At 41.9% G+C, this 17,261-nt stretch overlaps 3 protein-coding genes and 1 pseudogene across 3 annotated transcripts; 1 reads left to right on the top strand and 3 right to left on the bottom strand.

Moving 5' to 3' along the window:
* Nucleotides 1-702: 702 nt before the first annotated feature.
* LOC103969992 (uncharacterized) lies at nt 703-3,841 on the bottom strand (annotated as a pseudogene).
* Nucleotides 3,842-4,658: 817 nt separating this feature from the next.
* Nucleotides 4,659-5,693, bottom strand: LOC135625536 (ethylene-responsive transcription factor ERF014-like). The gene has a single exon (XM_065130466.1). The coding sequence runs from the start codon at nt 5,508-5,510 to the stop codon at nt 4,845-4,847; it is 666 nt and encodes a 221-aa protein (XP_064986538.1). The 5' UTR covers nt 5,511-5,693; the 3' UTR covers nt 4,659-4,844.
* A 2,693-nt stretch (nt 5,694-8,386) lies between these two features.
* Nucleotides 8,387-10,856, bottom strand: LOC135625852 (lysM domain-containing GPI-anchored protein LYP6-like). Its single transcript, XM_065130955.1, has 5 exons — nt 10,056-10,856; nt 9,257-9,374; nt 9,027-9,188; nt 8,911-8,942; nt 8,387-8,808 (listed from the first exon to the last, which is right to left on the bottom strand). Exons 1-5 carry the CDS (start codon nt 10,723-10,725, stop codon nt 8,525-8,527), a joined length of 1,266 nt encoding a protein of 421 aa, XP_064987027.1. The 5' UTR covers nt 10,726-10,856; the 3' UTR covers nt 8,387-8,524.
* Nucleotides 10,857-13,203: 2,347 nt separating this feature from the next.
* Nucleotides 13,204-15,334, top strand: LOC135625851 (probable WRKY transcription factor 9). The gene is made up of 5 exons (XM_065130954.1): nt 13,204-13,522; nt 13,599-13,736; nt 13,817-14,143; nt 14,247-14,360; nt 14,469-15,334. The coding sequence occupies exons 1-5, from the start codon at nt 13,265-13,267 to the stop codon at nt 15,069-15,071; spliced, it is 1,440 nt and encodes a 479-aa protein (XP_064987026.1). The 5' UTR covers nt 13,204-13,264; the 3' UTR covers nt 15,072-15,334.
* Nucleotides 15,335-17,261: the final 1,927 nt, after the last annotated feature.

The following is a 17,261-nucleotide window of genomic DNA, read 5'->3' as shown; positions in this document are numbered from 1 at the left end:
TTTTACTTAAGATAAGCTAAGAAATATATCCATTATCTTCAATTTCTCATCGATATGCGGGTAGCACTTAAGTGCAACCTTAGTTGGAAATGCTGTATGAATCATTCAACAAGATTTTACGATCAGCTGTCATACCAAATTCAATCCTTTTAGGCAAGTGGAAAATGAGGGAACATATAAAGATGAATATACTAGTTAGCAGATAGGTAGATGGTTTGCAAATTAAAAAAAAATTCATATTAATGAATTCAATAAAATTATTATGGATGTGAAAAAAAATATTAATGTTAAGATTATTGATGTTATGTTCTTTTATTGGCATGATGTTATATGGGAGAGATGAAATCTCTATTGAGGATGTTAAGGCAGCTCTGTACTCTAAAAGAGTTGAAGAAAAAGGTGTTAGAAAATTAGACTCAAAATTCAGTGAGTGGTTTGATAGCTAAAAGGAAGAGGTAAAGAAAAGAGTTAGGGAATAATAGAGATTAATCAAGATCAAAGTCAAAGACTAGGAAAGGCAAATGTAATTATTCTCACAAGAAAGAGCACCAGAAAGTTGAATGTCTTAAACTTGAAGTTAAGAAGGAGACTAGTGAGAAATCCTCCAGTAGATGTTAAGACTATCTTAATGGTATCTAAGAGTTGCTCTAGCAACAATTGGATCCTTAATTCAAACTGTTCATACCATATGTGCCCCAATATTGATGGTGGTGCTGTCTTAATGGGAAACAATATATCCTAGAAGACTGTTGGTATTGGTACAATTCAATTCAAGATACATGAAATAATACATCATATACCAGATTTGAGAGAAATTTGTGATTCCAATGTGCACAGCCATATACAAGCAAACATGAGCACATGGGATCATCAGATTTGACTGAGTGCCCTACATCTGAAACTTGTAAGAACAGGATCCTTGAACTCTAAACGTAATTCAGATCATGAACATGTGGAGATATGTACATTTCACATCTCAGAGCAATGCTTGGCGTTTGTATCTGGTGTCATCAGCTTCCCTTTCCGACTCAGGAAGGCTTTTGCCTAGCCGGTCACTAACTCAGCTACTCGTAACCTTGTAGGCAAGCGTACAATTTGAGAAAATGCTGGACCTTAAGGTCCAGCATCTGTTTCTGCACAGCTTTAATAGCAGCAACTTGAGCAGCAGTTACGGCCCCGTCTACTTGCTCATCTACCCTTGGGACAAGAGCAGCTTTCTCCGCAGATCTTCGAGCAGCCTGATTCGATAGAACATGTTTGAAATTTTGGATCATGCATGTATCAGAAGACTACAAAGATTAGTTAAACACACCCCAAAAAAAAAAGATTAGTTGAACACAATGGAAACACAGATACTTGAACAGCTTGCCGGACAGCAGGAGGCCAAGAACTGGGTACAGAGCTCCATTGTTTGCCAGCATCATCCTCGGAGCTGGAACAAGAGCTCCTAACACCAACTGCAGAGCAAGGCAAGGCAGCAACAGCTCCCAGGAATTAACGGGCGTCGTCACTTTGCACTTCGTGAGCAGGTAGAAATGGGGATGCGGGACTGTCTTGCTCAGATCCAAGGAAACCAAGGAAAAGGAGTCTTCAGCTCAATCCTTAGTCAACCGTGTGACACAAAGTTCCTCTTTCCTCTTCCCTCTTCTTTAAGAGGTTTGCCACTGACTTCTAATACAAAACTAAGGGAAACCGTACCTGACTAGAGAGTTCTTTAGAGCTCCACAATCCCAATCGCCTGATCTTGTCTTGCCAGTCCGGAATGTGTATAATCCAAAACCTTGTTTCTTGCCCTCATGCCATGAACCTTCATGACGGTGACCATTAGCAAAGCGATAGACTCCAAAACCATGTATCTTATCACCAAAATACTCTCCAGAATACTGGTCACCATTCCTACAGCAATAAAAGTCCTCCGCTGTTAGGACAACATCACACCAGATTGATCAATCAAACAAATTATTATACTATGACCGAGTTAAGATTTTGAATGCTTCAGTTTGTAAAGCATGCTGTAGCTATGATTTCACATTTATCTTTAATAGGTTATAAAATCAACAAAAGAAAACAACTACTGATATGAGGAGTCAGAAAATTACTAGACTTCCAGTCATAACTACATGATCAATCCGCAATTAACATGGAGGAAAACACGAAACAACAAGGAAAAGCACCAATTCACAACGAATCTAAATCTTTTAACCACAAAAGTAGCTAAACCAATCTGACATGCAGATGAGTATTTATATATAACAACATAAGAAGAGAATAACAGAGCATATCTGTGGGTGAATGTACCCAGATGTTGTGGTCACTAAAGAAACCAGAAACAAAAATAAAATGTCAATCAGGATACTGAAAGTGGCTAAATGCTGTTTTATAATACCATCTAAACAATCGGACAACCAAGTGTGACAGGAAAAACTAGAGGCCTGCATCTGGATATTAGACTGGAAACTGCAAACCCCATATAACCCACTAACATTAAAAATGCCACTGAAACCTTCTGTCGCGGACTAACTTCAATCTAATTTCATGAAAAACCTCCGATGTTTGCCTTGTGAACTGGTTCAAATCTTCACCCACAAGTTACTCAATAACATGACTAGAATTAACAAAACAATCAGTTGATAATTTCGATCACTAAAAAATGATCTCATCGTTCTCAGACACCAAACATTAGACAAACCCAATGTGAAAACCAGTCAGACGACAATGATAATTAGGTCAGACAGGTGGCAATGTGCAGTCCAAATTTGAAACATAAATAAGTCAAAACTCAGACTGAATCCACACTTCACCGTTCCATTAATTCGATTCAACAGCAGCTAAATATAAGTTCCACAATCAATTGCAGGAACGCTCTTCCTTTTTCCACTCCAAATTTCCCCCCAAATTGTGACTGATAACAATCAAAATTAAAATGTGCAAAATTTTTGGACAATTAAAGAAACGGCAGAACAAAATTTTAACCCAAAGAAGCTAATGTTGAGGAAAATTCTTTACCTGAAATGGTAGCAGCCGATTTCATGCTTGACGCCGGCCTTGAAATCCCCAGAGTAGCGACTGCCGTCGGAGCATCTCTGCAAGCCGACCCCGTGACTCTGACCGCCGGCTCACTCGCCGAAGTAGCTGTCCCCGCTATAGAACATATACACCCCGAACCCGTGCCGTAGGCCCTTGAGGTATTGCCCCCAGTACCAGCTTCCCCGCGCCCAGGTCTCGATCCCGTGGCCGCCGTACTTTCCGTCGACCCAGTCGCCCTCGTGCCGCCCCTTCGCCGCGAAGAAGCGGGACACGCCGCTGCCGGTGCACCAGCCACAGTGGAACTCCCCCTCGTAGGAGTCGCCGTTGCTATAGACCTCCACCCCCTCGCGGACGGTCCTCCAGTTGTACTCCTCCTTCTTCTCGGATTGGTGGCGGCGACGGCCGTCTTCGTCGCCGATGAACCACTCGACCGAAGAAGCGCGGCGGGCGGCAAACGAGGCGACCGAGATGAGGGCGGAGCAAACGAGAAGGTTGGCGAAGAAAGGAAAGTCACGCATGAGGTAAAAGAAGAGGAGACAGGGAAGGAGGAGGAAGTGGTGGTTCAGGCGGCGACCGGGGCGGTGGGGCTTCTCCTCCTCGTAGTCGGCCTCCGCGACGGAGGAGATGCTCTGGATGGAGTATCGACCGGCGGTGGAGCGCAGGAGCGAAGACCGCGTGCGGGTGAGCTGACTCTTCTGCACCTCTATCTCGATCAACCTCTCGTCGCAAGCCATGGCGAAGAAAGAGGAGAATTTGAAAGGGGAAACGCTTGCGGAAAGAATCTTGCACTCACATCGGTGACCAGATCCCTATGGGGAGCATGGTGTGTTTGATCCAAAACTGACGGACATGATTCGGCTTTTAAGGCTGTGAAACATCCACGCCAAACGTCTTCGATCCTGCTAGCCGTGATACTCGGATGTGCTGTGGACCATCGGATTCGGGTAGGATCGATCGGCACTGATTTCGGATCTTGGATCCGCCTTCGGCACGAGGGACTAATTTTTTTTTTTTGGCATCTTCTCGCATAAATGATAAATTCTAAAAAAAAGTTTGACCTTTTCTCTTACATCTATCTCAGAGAAACACTCAGCAACACTAAACATATTTTCTCACATCTTTCCCATCCATCAAAATCTAAAGATATATTATATATTTATAATAATAAATCCTAATTCACTAAGGATTCCTATTCATTCTTGAATCCCTAATTCTACAAACAAAAAAATATATATGTAATTAAGAGTACTTCAAATCCAATTGGAACTCTTAAAATACTTAGCATACCTTACAGATCTAGTCTTATATATTATCATATCGGTCAACAATTCATGATTTTGAGCACATTATCTTACTTCAATATAATCCGTATTTATCATATCAGCCAACAAGAAAGTCTTGTATTGACTCTGCTTAAACTCGTAGCATTAACCGAGTCGTGATCGACCAATATGATTCTCTTTGTAAGTCCATACCAAATCTTCCCATCTTTCCCGAGAAGCTCATTTCTGTCTACGATTGACCTTGACGAGCTTGATTCAGTACATGTTTCTTTGCTCTCCTATCTGCACAGCTTCTCATATAAACATGGATCATTCCTGATTGACAAAAACAGGACAATTAATGGGAGATGTGCTTCCATTTTAATGGCACAAAATTTTCAGTCCATTATAACAAGAATAGAGTTCACAGATTGTATACATCGAAAGCAGAATTCCTTCCCTTTGGGAAAAAAACATATATATATAATTAGAATCTAATGGAACAGCCTTAAAAGATGGCATGCCATTGGAGATCACCGAACGGAACGCAAGTAATCAGCAGAAGTTCCACAGCGTGATGTCACCTTCCTCTTCCCACTCCTCAGCTTGCGAAGGAGCAAAGAAGGCAGATGCATTGAGCATATAATCCATGCACTTTGGTGACTGGAAAAAGGCCTCGAAATTAATCGACGGGTCCATCAGAAAATGCCCACTCAGCATTCCTTCTTCCTCGGGGCTTGTCGTCCTCGACGTTTCATCATCAGAGGTATCTGATGACGGTGGCAGAAACGAATCAAGAGGCGAAGAAGGCGGCGTTGTATCAGGGCTCGGAAATGGTAATGCGGCATTGGCAGCGGCGGCGGCAGCAGCAGCAGCCATTCTCTGGATGGACCTGGGGGACATGGTGGTGTCCGGAAGCTGAATGCATGGAGAAGTAGGAAAGTTCAATCTTGCGGAGTTACCCTTGAGGCAGAGGAGTGCCGCATCGTAAGCCCGGGCCGCAGCCTCCGGTGTGGAGTAGGAGCCTAGCCATATCCGGGTCTTCTGGTTCGGTGCTCTGATCTCTGAGACCCAAGAGCCCCAGCTCCTCATCCTCACACCCCTGTACTGCCTCTTGCCATTGCTGCCGAGCTTCGGTGGGAAGTTGGTGCCATGAGGATTGTTTGCAACTCCAATGTAGCCATCTGCAGCTTGTAGAACTTTGCTGCTGTTCTTCACCATGGCTGCTCGATGATGCGCTTTTGTGCTGTCCGCTCTGTCTGTCTCTTCAGCACAAGCAATTGCTATCTTTCTTGTATGCTCGAAATGGGGCGGCTTGTAGCTTATTTATAGAGGACAGTTTGGTAGAGCTCATGCGGTGAAAACCAGGAAGCAAGAGTGAAGAGTAATAATTTACCATGCAGGAAACTAGCAACCATTTATGTTGTTCATACCATAATCTACATACTTTACTATGCAGGGAACCATCAACAAGCCCTCCTCGTGAGACTAGTCAAGGTTATAATAGAAACTCGTCATGCTGGCTTCATGTTCTTGAATGACCCATCTTCCAAGTAGATCTTTGCTTCCCTGTGATGTATTTTTAAACGTAGAGAATTGTTTTAATCACTTTCTAGATGGCTTTGCTTACTTTGTTCAAACGCACGATGGCTGACAAACATGAGAGCTATCAAAAACATTAAGACTCGGAGGCAGCTTCCAGGAGCTGAAGGTGAGAGGAAAACAGCTGGTGACATCGATAGTCGGGGAGACATCAAACTACTAACTCTAAATAGCTGGATCTCCACTGTCCTCCTGAACTAAACCGCGTCGGTGACTCAGAACCCCAACACCTGCTTCTCCCTCGTCGCCCATCGGCATCTCTTTCACGTGACGGATTTCGGCCATGATCATGGTAGCACGAGTATAATATTGTTGGAACTCATTCATTTGAGGAAGCCGAACTTGGTATATTACATTCGTTTGAGGAAGGACGCCGTCCTTGGTATATTACGGCTGACAGAATATTGTTCGTACGTCATCTTAGATCGGTTGGTGCGTACGTACTTTCCAGTGACCTTCTTAGTTATCGGGCTCCCGATGGGGACGATGGGAATGGAGTTGGAATCAACTTTGACCATTCCAAACTCAAGCATATGATCTAAGAAATAATGTACTTGCAGCTCATACTCTCTCGACATGGTGTTGCCGAATTGGCACATGACGTTTTGAGTTCCTTGCTGTGACTTCCTCGAATGAATCATCATGTCCCAGGAAGCAAGAAGTGAGGGCTAGAATAATTTTGAGAGAGGGCAAATTCTTGAATCATAATCATTTAATTCGACTGAAATATTCTACTCATGACATTAAAATGAATAGAGACCATCATTGAGACTAAACAAACAAAATATGGAAGGAAAACGAGAACACCAACCACAGCTTCCTTTAAGGAATGTTCCTACTGGTTTCACGTCTCACAATAATACAATAAATAATTCGAAAACATCTGCCTGCATCCTCTCTTCTTTAATGTATCAAACTATCCTCTCTTCTTTAATGTGTCATTTTTTTCACATCATTGACCGCCCACAAACCTTTAGAAGGTCATAAGATCTAATAAACAAGGAAAGACGAGGATGCTTCAGTTTTTGACAGATTGGAGTGAGAAATTGGAGGAGTTTGGTTATCTGGAATTAGAGGTTTCCATCCCATCCGCTACATAAATTGACGTGTAGAGGGGAGAGATAAACAAGTCATGTAAAATTGCTTTCAAGAATCTGTATGTACAGAAGACTGATACACGTATTTCTGGTATCGATCACTAATATTCACTGTATTTATGATATAGCACGAGTGATAATTACTGTTTTTTTTAATAAAGCATAAAAAAACATTGTAACCCATTTAAAAATAGTATAATTGTAGTATTTAAGTCTTTAAAAAACATTTTGCTTCCTTAAAATATCAAAAAACATTTTATGATAATATTCAAGTGGTTTTTATCCTAAAGTTTAGGAAAAAAAATCACCTTAATTTGGATAAAATTAAAAAATAACATCATTTTATATTTTAAAAGTTGAAATAAATATAAAATATTTTAATGGTTTAAAAAATCATTTAGGCCATATAAATTTTTTTTTATATTTTCTTGTATTTTTAAGAATTTTTATTAAAGGTAAAATGTGAGTTATACTCATTTTTTTTAAAAAGGCCCAAAACAATATAACCTCATTCCAAAAAAAAAAGTCTTCAGAAATTCTTTTATATCCTTAAAACCTCAAAAAACATTTTTTTAATAAAATTCGAATGGTTTTTATTACAAAGGGTGATAAATTCACCTTAACTTGGGTAAAATTAAGAAAATAACTTAATTTCATAATTTTAATGGGTTAAAATTAATAAAGACTTGAAAATAGAAATAAAAATCATTTATACCTTTTGTTAAAGTTATTTCTGTGTTTTCCTGAAAATTAAAAAAATTCAGAAATAATATTTATCATTTACTGATTTATTTAATGATTTTAATGTTATTCATCTAAAACATACAAATAATATAATTACATTTATTATCTTTATATTCAATAAACATGATTTTATTTTATTTCATTTTTATAATTAATAATTGTACAATAAAATAGTTGGTCGAATTAATTATTCACGAGTTCTTAGGTTGATAGGAAGAAACATTTGCCAGACTTGAAACCCAGAGGAAAAATAACTAAAATCACTGACTTTGGAGGTGTGTGTATATATATATATATTTACGATTATATCTGTGACATATTTACGAGACCCAATCACATTGGATTTGGGAGATATTAATTATTTTCGTGACCCAAAATTTAGCGGACCAAATTTAGCAAGATTCCAAAGGATTAAACCATCAAGAAATCCGTGTCTCATATGATCATATGATCGACTTGACTAACCTTCTCATGGGCTTCGAAAATATCGAAGTCAACACATGCCTTCAGCATTTCAACTTGTATACAGCCAAAAAACATAAAATAAAAACATAGTTTACCGATGGTGGATTTTTAGGCACCAGACGAGGAAAACTTGCGGTTCACAACCTTTTCTTAGTCATCTTTCTAATGCAGCAAATAATTTTGGGCCAACAAATTATTGCATTGAGCAATTGCAAAAATTGAACAGAACAGAGACATTATATGTGTTGTTCCATCAGTCCGATATCAGATATATCAGACAAAACTCAAAGCTCAGTTGAATTCCAGGACAAAAGGTTCGACCAAGATTTACAGCAAGAATCTGAGAAATAAACAAAGCAGAAGCATCTCTCTCCCGTGATCATCCAATGGGCTTACGGAGCTGGCCATTGCGGCACCACCATCGGGGCCGATTGCAGGAGAGACACCAGGAAGTGCGAACTCCCCCGGCACTGATGACGACTTGGGCGACTCTTTTGGTGTTGGCATGGCGCCACCTGGTTGTGGTGGGAGTGGCAATGGCGTTGGAGCAAGGAATAAGTCATGCACTAGTGTTGTTGGTGGTGCCGTGAGCGAGGGAATCTGAGGTTGCACTGCATCAGTCAACGGCATGCAGCATAGTCGTATTACAGATCAGATTGCAGATGTTTTACGCCAAAAAAAGTAGAAATGAGCCATTGAGTATCAATAATTACCTGGGCAACGAGGTTGAAGCGACGCAGTCAACCTGCAAAAGGGTAAAATGAAATCAGTAGCTGGATTTTACAAAGGAATATATGATGGGAAATACCCCACCAAAACACATGCGTACTTGGTGACGATGGATCCATTGACGAAACCACCGTAAGTACAGGAGGTGACGCTGCAACCAGCGCTGCTCGACCTGGCAGTAATATTTCCGAGCATAAGATTGCTACCTTTGCATTGCATGCTCGAACACGACACCGACAGGGAAGCTGGGGTGCAGTACAATCTGCAAAGATCGCAACCATTATGAGATAGAAAAGAAGTTGGGAAGAGAGGAAACGAGTTTCTAATTACTTGAGATTTCCTGGGCCGCAACTGCACTGGACGCACTGGCTAGCAGTGATGGAATAAGTGCCGTTTGCCACAATCAACCCGAAATCGGAGGCGTCATTTGGGAGCATCGATGCGCATGCTGTATAGGAAGGTGAAGAGGAAGCAGTAAACTCAAGTGTAATTATAGGTGAGTCGATGGGATATCAACTTGCAGCAGATGAACTCTTCCATCACAGAAGAAATAAGCACATACTCCCACTAGGAAACAGAGTCTAATTTAGACTTGACAGAGAACAGAAACACTATCGAAAACGAAGATCATCATTCAGGTTAAACAAATGTAATAACACAAAACACCGACGTATTTATCGGTAGAAAATGCCCATAAGATGAATGATGCATGAAATTTTACTTCTAATGGAGTCTTTTTCATTGACATTCGATGAACACATATCCCAACCAAATTAGTGTCTGCTAAGAATTGTCAAATACATTAAGTACACAAATTAATTAGCGATAATGACGTATCACAAGGTCGAAAATATACACAAATAAATAAATACAAGTGTCATTCCGGATAATGGATATTAGATATCAGCAAACAGTTGATCTACTGATTAAATTATGTAGGAAACAATGACAACAATATAATGATATACAGCAAATTACTAACTGAAGGACTGTTACTCTATCAAGAACCAGTGTTTTGGCACAAACGTATAGGATGTAGCTAAGTTCCAAGTACAGATTGTATTCAGACTTTGCAACGATGCATTGAGTAGCAATAGATCAGCAACTGAGTAGAGCTAGTGGTTTTCACCTGGCAAGGGAATGACGAGTACATCGCCGGGACTGATCGCAGCGGGACCGCCCACCGCGTTCACGTTCATGATGTCGGTCGCCGTGGTGGAGTACCCGGCGGCAATGCTCGGCACGCTGTCCCCCGGCCTGACGACGTAGGAGAGGTAGATTGCCGGGAGGAAGTTGTCGGACAGATTGAAGCAGGCGCAGGGGAGGGCGATGACGAGGGTCCGGCCGACGTCGAGCGCGGACGGGTCGGGGATGGAGTTGGCCTCGCGGATCTGGTCCGGGGAGGCGAGGCCGCCGAATACGGACGAGGCGACGTAGGCGAGGGTGTCGCCGGGGCGGGTGCGGTACCGGGCCGCGAGGGACCGGCGGATGCCGTCAGCGCAGGAGCAGCGGGTGGGGATGCGGAGGAGTAGCCCGGCGGGGAGGATGCGGTCCTCGACGTCGGGGACGGCGGGGTCGAAAGCGTTGGCGGCGAGGATGGCGAGGGGGTCGACGTGGAACAGGGCGGCGACCTCGGAGAGCTTGAGGTCGGCGTAGAGCGTGTAACCGAGTAGGGCCGGGCAGGACTCGGAGCCCGAGCAGGGCTCGATGGTCGACTTGGCGAGGACGCCAGTTAGGAGGAGGGAAAAGAAGGCAATGAAGAGATGGGAGGAGGAGGAGGAGGAGTTCTCCATGTGCATGCTTGAATCTGAGAAACAGGCAGATGGTGGAGGTGGTGGCCGCCAGAACTCGCAGATGCCTTGCTTGGGCTGGTGGTGCAAATGGAGGGAAGGAGGAGGAAAGGAAAAGGAGGAGAGATGAAAGAAAAAGCCTGCGGAGCAACGGTCCGCTTCCCCGTGATTTCAAATGTATCGAGAGGAGAGAAAGGAAGTGACAGAATGGAGTGGGGACGCTCTTGTGCTCTTTATGAATTCTTTGTTTGGGAGTAAAGTTTGATTCTATGATGAATTGTAATGTTTATCAAAAAGAAAGTAAAAGGAAAAAAAAGAAAAGTTCTTCCATCATCAATGTTGTATATAAGTATCAAAAATAAAAGAATAAAATAGCTATGCGATATATTCAACATATAGATGAAAACATTTTCACAAACCGAAAGGTAAAAAAATTTACAAACATAAAATATTTTACTTAATACAACTATGCGACATTAGAGAAATTGTATGGGTGTTGGTTGGTTCATAAAAAAAAATCATGATGGTGACAAAAATTATGCACAACCATTCGACATGGTGGTGACAAAAATTATGCACAACCATTTTGACTCATTCAAGGCCTTAGTCAAGTCCAAGAACTTAACAAATAAATCATGTTGAATCTTGGCCTGGCTCGATCGCCCTACTTAAAGATCAAACATATATAAGAAAAGAGATTGAAATGGTCACAAACGACAATTAGATTTTCTTTCTTCTTTTTTTTTTTTTTTGTTGGGAATGATAATATACATTATCTCTTGATGGATGCAAGATTTCAATTTAGGGGTTAGCTGCTGCCCAAACGGAAGACTTTTCTCTAGTTAATTATATTGCATCTGATTGAATAATAAGACAAGCAGTTAATACTGCGTAGCAATGGCTGATCCAATTGCAGAGAGAGAGAGAGAGAGAGAGAGAGAGAGAGAGAGAGAGAGAGAGAGAGAGAGAGAGAGAGAGAGAGATGGTCAATCGACGGTGAAGTCTCTATTTATTTTTGATACACTAAGAGTGCTTTGTGGAATAGTTTAATATAGTTAATCAATTTATTTTTCGGGGGAAAAAAAAGGGGGACAAGCAGTTAAAGCCATGCATGCATCCTTCGTCCAGCAAGCAGTACACACGTACATGGACGATGAGTCGACCTGTAACTAAGATCTGAGACATATAACTAAATGTCTTAGCATTCCCTAGGCAGCAGTAGTTAAAGAAGAAACTCTCAAACAAAGACAAGGGGACTTCCTTCTCTAATCAAACTAACTTCAAATTTGAAGATCTCAACTTGTGGCCTCGTCAACTGTTTGGACAAACTCTTGGCTGTTCTGCAAGTAGATATACACCCCCCCCCACATACTATATTGAGTTGGTGGTTGCTGTGGCAGTTCTTTTAGTAAACTTCTGCTTGAGTTTAATGGTAGGAAGAGATGGGAATGGTTGGTGGTCTTCTTGTTGACAGTTTCCAGGCTGATCTCAGAAGCTTTCATTCTTGGGATTCTGTACATGTGAGAGGCTTCTCGGGTACCATTAAGGAGATGCCAAATTGCCTCCTGGAGACAGCTTTAGCTAGTGTGCTTGAATATTGCGAGGAGTTGACCATAGTTGGGAATCAGCCATCAATGAAGCTGAGTTGGTAAACGTTTGTTCCATAGTGTGTGATGATAGCCTCCAAAATATTAGCATCGGAATTGAATGTAATACATGATCTTAGAGAACTTATGGTTTCTTCTTCTTCTTCTTCTCTTGTGAGGAATATTAGAGAAATTTATCTAAACCTAGTTTATCTTAGGACTGTTTTCGTTATGGAAATTAAATGATATTGTTGGAAATAAAAGGAAAACTCGATTTTTAACTTTGTATTCGTTCTGGTGCATGATTTAAAAGGCCGCAACGGAGATTAATTCATATTAACTATGAAAAAACGATGAAGAAAAACAAAAACACATAAGAAGAATGCAAATTTGGTGTGATTTGGCTTGCAAGCATATGTAGCTCCCCACACTAATCAGTCCCGATGGATGCAACTATTAGGCGCCAAATTAAGATGAGTTGGGAGACGATGGAATGCCAAACTTGAGACGGTGGTGGAAGTCGAACCATGTAGATTTTCGCCGTCATGTGTAAGCTAAAGCCAGCATGTATCAGCCTGAGAAGCTTCATGTCATGGTAGGCGATAGCCGCCATTTGTTTGTGTTTGGTTCTGGGTGACGATAAGGACGTCAGCCCTCAAAATTCCATGGGGTTGACCATCGCTCGCACCAAAACCAGGAACACTTGGAAATATCACCCTCTTGACTTGAGGGGCATGCGTCATTGTCAGTTGGATCGATCGTTGTTTGGAGCTACTCCCCATACGTCTTATTTTGCTGCATAGAAAATTAAGGCACTGTGTGAGAGCGAGCCTTTGTTTCTTGCTCCGTCTAAAACCCTTTAATACGCCTTCGACGTTGACTCCCTTGCCTCGGTAACATCATTTAGACCTCTAGAGAGAGAAAAATAGGGGGTGGGGGTGGGCATCAACTACAAGAAGATCATGTCATCGAAGAAGAAGAGGAAGCAGCGTATAATGCACATAGATCTGTCCTTGGAAGCAGCAGAAGATGAGGAAAGAGAGGTAGAAGGGGGTCATGCGGTTGGTGATCAACACCACCACCAACAAGAGGAGGAGGGTGGCGAAAAGATCATTTTGATTGGAGGCAAGCAGGGAAGCAGCCATCGTGAGGAGACCCAAAAGGAGGAGAAAGATCAAGGTTGTGAGAATCCCATAGCAAAAGATGCGATCGAGGATGAGGTTAGCTAATTCTCTCTTTTCTTCATACCTTCTTCTGTTGTACGTGCTAAGCTATGACCTTTGAAGTCGTCTGCAGTTGTGCGCGTTGCAAGCTGAGATGGATCGTATGAAGGAAGAAAACAAGCGATTACAAGAGGTCATCGATCGCATCTCGAACGATTATTACGAGCTACAGATGAGATTGGCAGACATCCAACAGCAGGGGCAGCCAAAAGTAATCATTTTACACCGGAGTTCTCTTCCATCCAATCAAAAGATTTTGATGATTCAACTCTTGCGGGCTTATGTATTCAGGAGCATCGAGTTTCGCTTTCGCTCGGAGGGGGGAGCTTCCAAGAGCCGATGAAGGCCGGCGAGAGCGAACAGATCGAGGAACCATCGGTGGCCGCTCAAAGCGGCGACTTAGGTGATGACAACGAGTTGGGCTTATCCTTGAGTCTGCGAACATTTGCAGGCCCTCATGCAGATACAAGTGAGGAGAAAGGGAAGAGATCGAAGAGCTGGCAACCACTTGATGACAAGCTGCAAACTGGAGGGTTGTCCACCGTCACAAGTCAAAGCATCAATCCAACCACTAGAAAAACTAGGGTTTCAGTTAGAGCAAGATGCCAAGGGCCGACCGTAAGTCTTACTGAGAATGAAGCTTTTACATGCATCTCTTTAGGAAAATTATGTCCATCTTCATGGATTCGAGCTAACTCTCTTTCTCAAGGAGTACTTATAGATGAATGATGGATTGCAATGGAGAAAATATGGGCAAAAGGTTGCGAAAGGGAATCCATGTCCGAGAGCTTACTACCGATGCACCGTCGCACAGGGGTGCCCCGTTCGAAAGCAGGTAGATAGCAGAACTAAGCCCGATTTTGATGTCTTCTACAGATAAGGCGTTGATGAGATTCGTTGGCAATCGGCAATCAATTCAACAAAGATATTTTCGTTTGAACAGGTGCAGCGATGCCTCGAGGACATGTCGATACTGATTACGACTTACGAAGGCACACACAACCATCCCCTACCTGTGGGCGCAACCGCACTGGCTTTCGCAGCACCAACAGCAGCTACTTTTATGCTGCCGAACGACGCACCTTCCTCATCTTCCACTGCGGACACCGCACCATCGTCATACTTGAACCCTTACCTGGCGAATCCCTCTCCCCATTTACCGCCCATGAACAGCCTCACAAGTTCTACTAGCTATTCCGGCATCTTTGGTGCGGCTAGCAGCAATGACCATGGGCGCCAACAACCTTCCAGTGCAACGTACCCGTGGGCCGCCTCCTCCATTCCAAATCCTGGTTTTGCTGGTGGAAGTTCTTGGCTACCACATAAGGGGACCTGGAACGGTGAGAGTGCCAACGTGTCTTTGGCAGGAAACATCGGTGCTATTGCTTCAGACTCAAAGTTCACGGCCGCGGTCGCAGCAGCCATTAGCTCGTTCATAAACAAGGATAGCCAGACTTGGGCACAAAAGGATGGGGAGAGTAGCAGTAGAAGCAGCAGCAAGTGGGTGCTCGAGTCTCTCTCCAACAGCACCAAAGATTTAAGCTGAAGTGATTTGCAACTTGTTTCGTCCTTCATGTCTCCAGTTTCCTTCCTCTTATTCCTATGTCGAGGAAAACAGTTTTGGGGAAACCCTACATGCTTCCCTTGTCAACAAATTCGGCATTGTTCACCGATCACGCACGATACACTGATCCTGATTTGAATGATACAAGCAACCAGATAACTGTGCGCTTTGTCATCACGAGGGTTTTCCTCTCTTTTTTTGCCTTCACATTGTAACAAGTATCTTGAGTTCTGATAACAAACAGTGCAAGCAACATCTTGTGACAGTCCTAAGTTTTCTACTTGTATTGGTTCCATGAGGAAATCACCATTTGCGTTATGTTTATGATGCAGTAGACAATTAGCACCGATCATACCACTTACCGATGAACGTAAAAGCAAATCTGATGAAATGGGATTCCCTTATTTAAGCATACTAAAAATCATCTCACATGCAGCTTGGAATTTATCTAATACAAGCATGCAAGCTTGGGGGTAGACACAGCTGAACAAGAAGAAATTTCTTCCGAACCCATGAGTTGCCAAGTGCCAGTTCACAGAGAAAGTTCATTCCATCAAGAAACAAATTTGACCAAGTTAAAGCAATCCGCCGATTGGTCACCAATGTTGTTCGAGTCGACTTTTACCTCTGATGCATACAAATATTGACTGTTCTTAACGTGCATCTCATTCTTGTTCTCACTTGGTTCTCCAGCTTCTTAATTTTTGACCAGCCCAACTGTCAATTCACAGGTAGAATATGCTTCGAGCTTGTTGAAATGGTACCAGCAGAAAAAAAAAATTGGTTCTTTTTATTTGTTTTCTTAAATGTATTGATGATAGATTAACTCATTCATATTGATGCAAAAATAAATTGCAAACTTCAAATTCAGGGTAATTTTTGTATGGATTGGCAATTAGAGACAAATACTGACCTTGTTCTTATTTCTTTTATCATGAAGCGAAGAACAATCGAATGCGAATAGCAATATAATCTTGATCAATCATATCATAAAATATCTTTGGTGGAATTTAAATCGAAGCCTACACGTCACATCGAAATCTGAATCATGTATCAATCAATAAGAATGTTTTGCCCCGACATTTTACATCACATCCTGTAATTGTGTCTTCGGTGCACTCCAAGTCGAATATTCTTGGTGATCAACTAGTTTCTTATGTTCATATCCGTGTAAGGCTTCCACTGGTCAAAGTATTTTTTGTATCACGAGTATAGTACGACCGAATAAGAAGGGCTCGTCAACCCACTTTGGCGTATTCAGTTTTGTCCTTGTAAGGCTGGATTGCTTAACGAGAATGAGTGATTAGCGAAGTCATCCCATGGAGGTGACTTGACTTTTTGGAAACAGCAGGAGTCCAACTTGTCATTCCAAGTCAACGCCAAACCATGAATAATCGTAGAAAAATACTGTGTGGCTGTGATGGAGTAGCAAGTGGATACTGTTCACCAAAGGACAAAGTCCAATGTGAGAGGGAGAAAATTAGCTACCATGAACTTTCTCCAGCCTTGAATTGAATATTACGCATTGTTAGAGCAGAGAAAGATTGATCTTTCTACCGATCGATTTATGTCAGTGACAAGATTAATAATTACGTTTTTTTTTATTCCTACTATGAGGCTGTTGCTATCTCAAAATGACGGGGGAAGAAAGAAAAAGACGGGAAGAGATGCAGAAAATTCAAGCTGAATCTTATTCTACGGTTCTTGCGCGGTTATTAAATAGGAGAAACACTCTTACAGGGTTATGAATGTGATTAGAAACATCTTTTATGACCCAGACATGCTTGTTTCTCGTGTTTCCGGGGAAGAAAATAGATCTGATATATAGTTTGATTATGCTATGTTTTGCAATAAGAAAGAATCGTGTTTCAGGCGACTACTCACCCTGTCGGATTTTACCTCCGACGAATAAATGATTCTGTTCCAAAGAAAAGAAATGTAGGATTTTACAAACACATAATAGCTGCCATTGATTCTCTTTTATACTCATGGAAATTATATTGAAAAAAAAAAAGTAAAGGAAAATAGAGATGTTTGTGATACTAGACTCACCGTCGTCTGATTCCATGTTACTTCCTCCACAGACACTGAATATTTAGAAGATATTATTCGGAAATAGATCACGATTCGTATAATATCACAGAGACATAATAGTAGACAACAAATACAAGA

Source organism: Musa acuminata, chromosome BXJ2-10 (genome assembly GCF_036884655.1).
Source record: "Musa acuminata AAA Group cultivar baxijiao chromosome BXJ2-10, Cavendish_Baxijiao_AAA, whole genome shotgun sequence".
In the NCBI taxonomy this organism is placed as follows: Eukaryota; Viridiplantae; Streptophyta; class Magnoliopsida; order Zingiberales; family Musaceae; genus Musa; species Musa acuminata.
This window is presented reverse-complemented; position numbering and strand designations above follow the sequence as displayed.

Bases quoted from the DNA above. Each gene is read 5' to 3' on its own strand.
- LOC135625851 (XM_065130954.1), top strand. From the start codon at position 13,265: ATGTCATCGAAGAAGAAGAGGAAGCAGCGTATAATGCACATAGATCTG. The intron at 13,737-13,816 runs GTAATCATTTTA...TTATGTATTCAG, and splicing joins AACAGCAGGGGCAGCCAAAA to GAGCATCGAGTTTCGCTTTC. The intron at 14,144-14,246 runs GTAAGTCTTACT...GAGTACTTATAG, and splicing joins CAAGATGCCAAGGGCCGACC to ATGAATGATGGATTGCAATG.
- LOC135625536 (XM_065130466.1), bottom strand. From the start codon at position 5,510: ATGGTGAAGAACAGCAGCAAAGTTCTACAAGCTGCAGATGGCTACATT.
- LOC135625852 (XM_065130955.1), bottom strand. From the start codon at position 10,725: ATGCACATGGAGAACTCCTCCTCCTCCTCCTCCCATCTCTTCATTGCC. The intron at 9,375-10,055 runs GTGAAAACCACT...CTTCCTATACAG, and splicing joins ACTCGTCATTCCCTTGCCAG to CATGCGCATCGATGCTCCCA. The intron at 8,943-9,026 runs GTACGCATGTGT...ACCCTTTTGCAG, and splicing joins AATGGATCCATCGTCACCAA to GTTGACTGCGTCGCTTCAAC.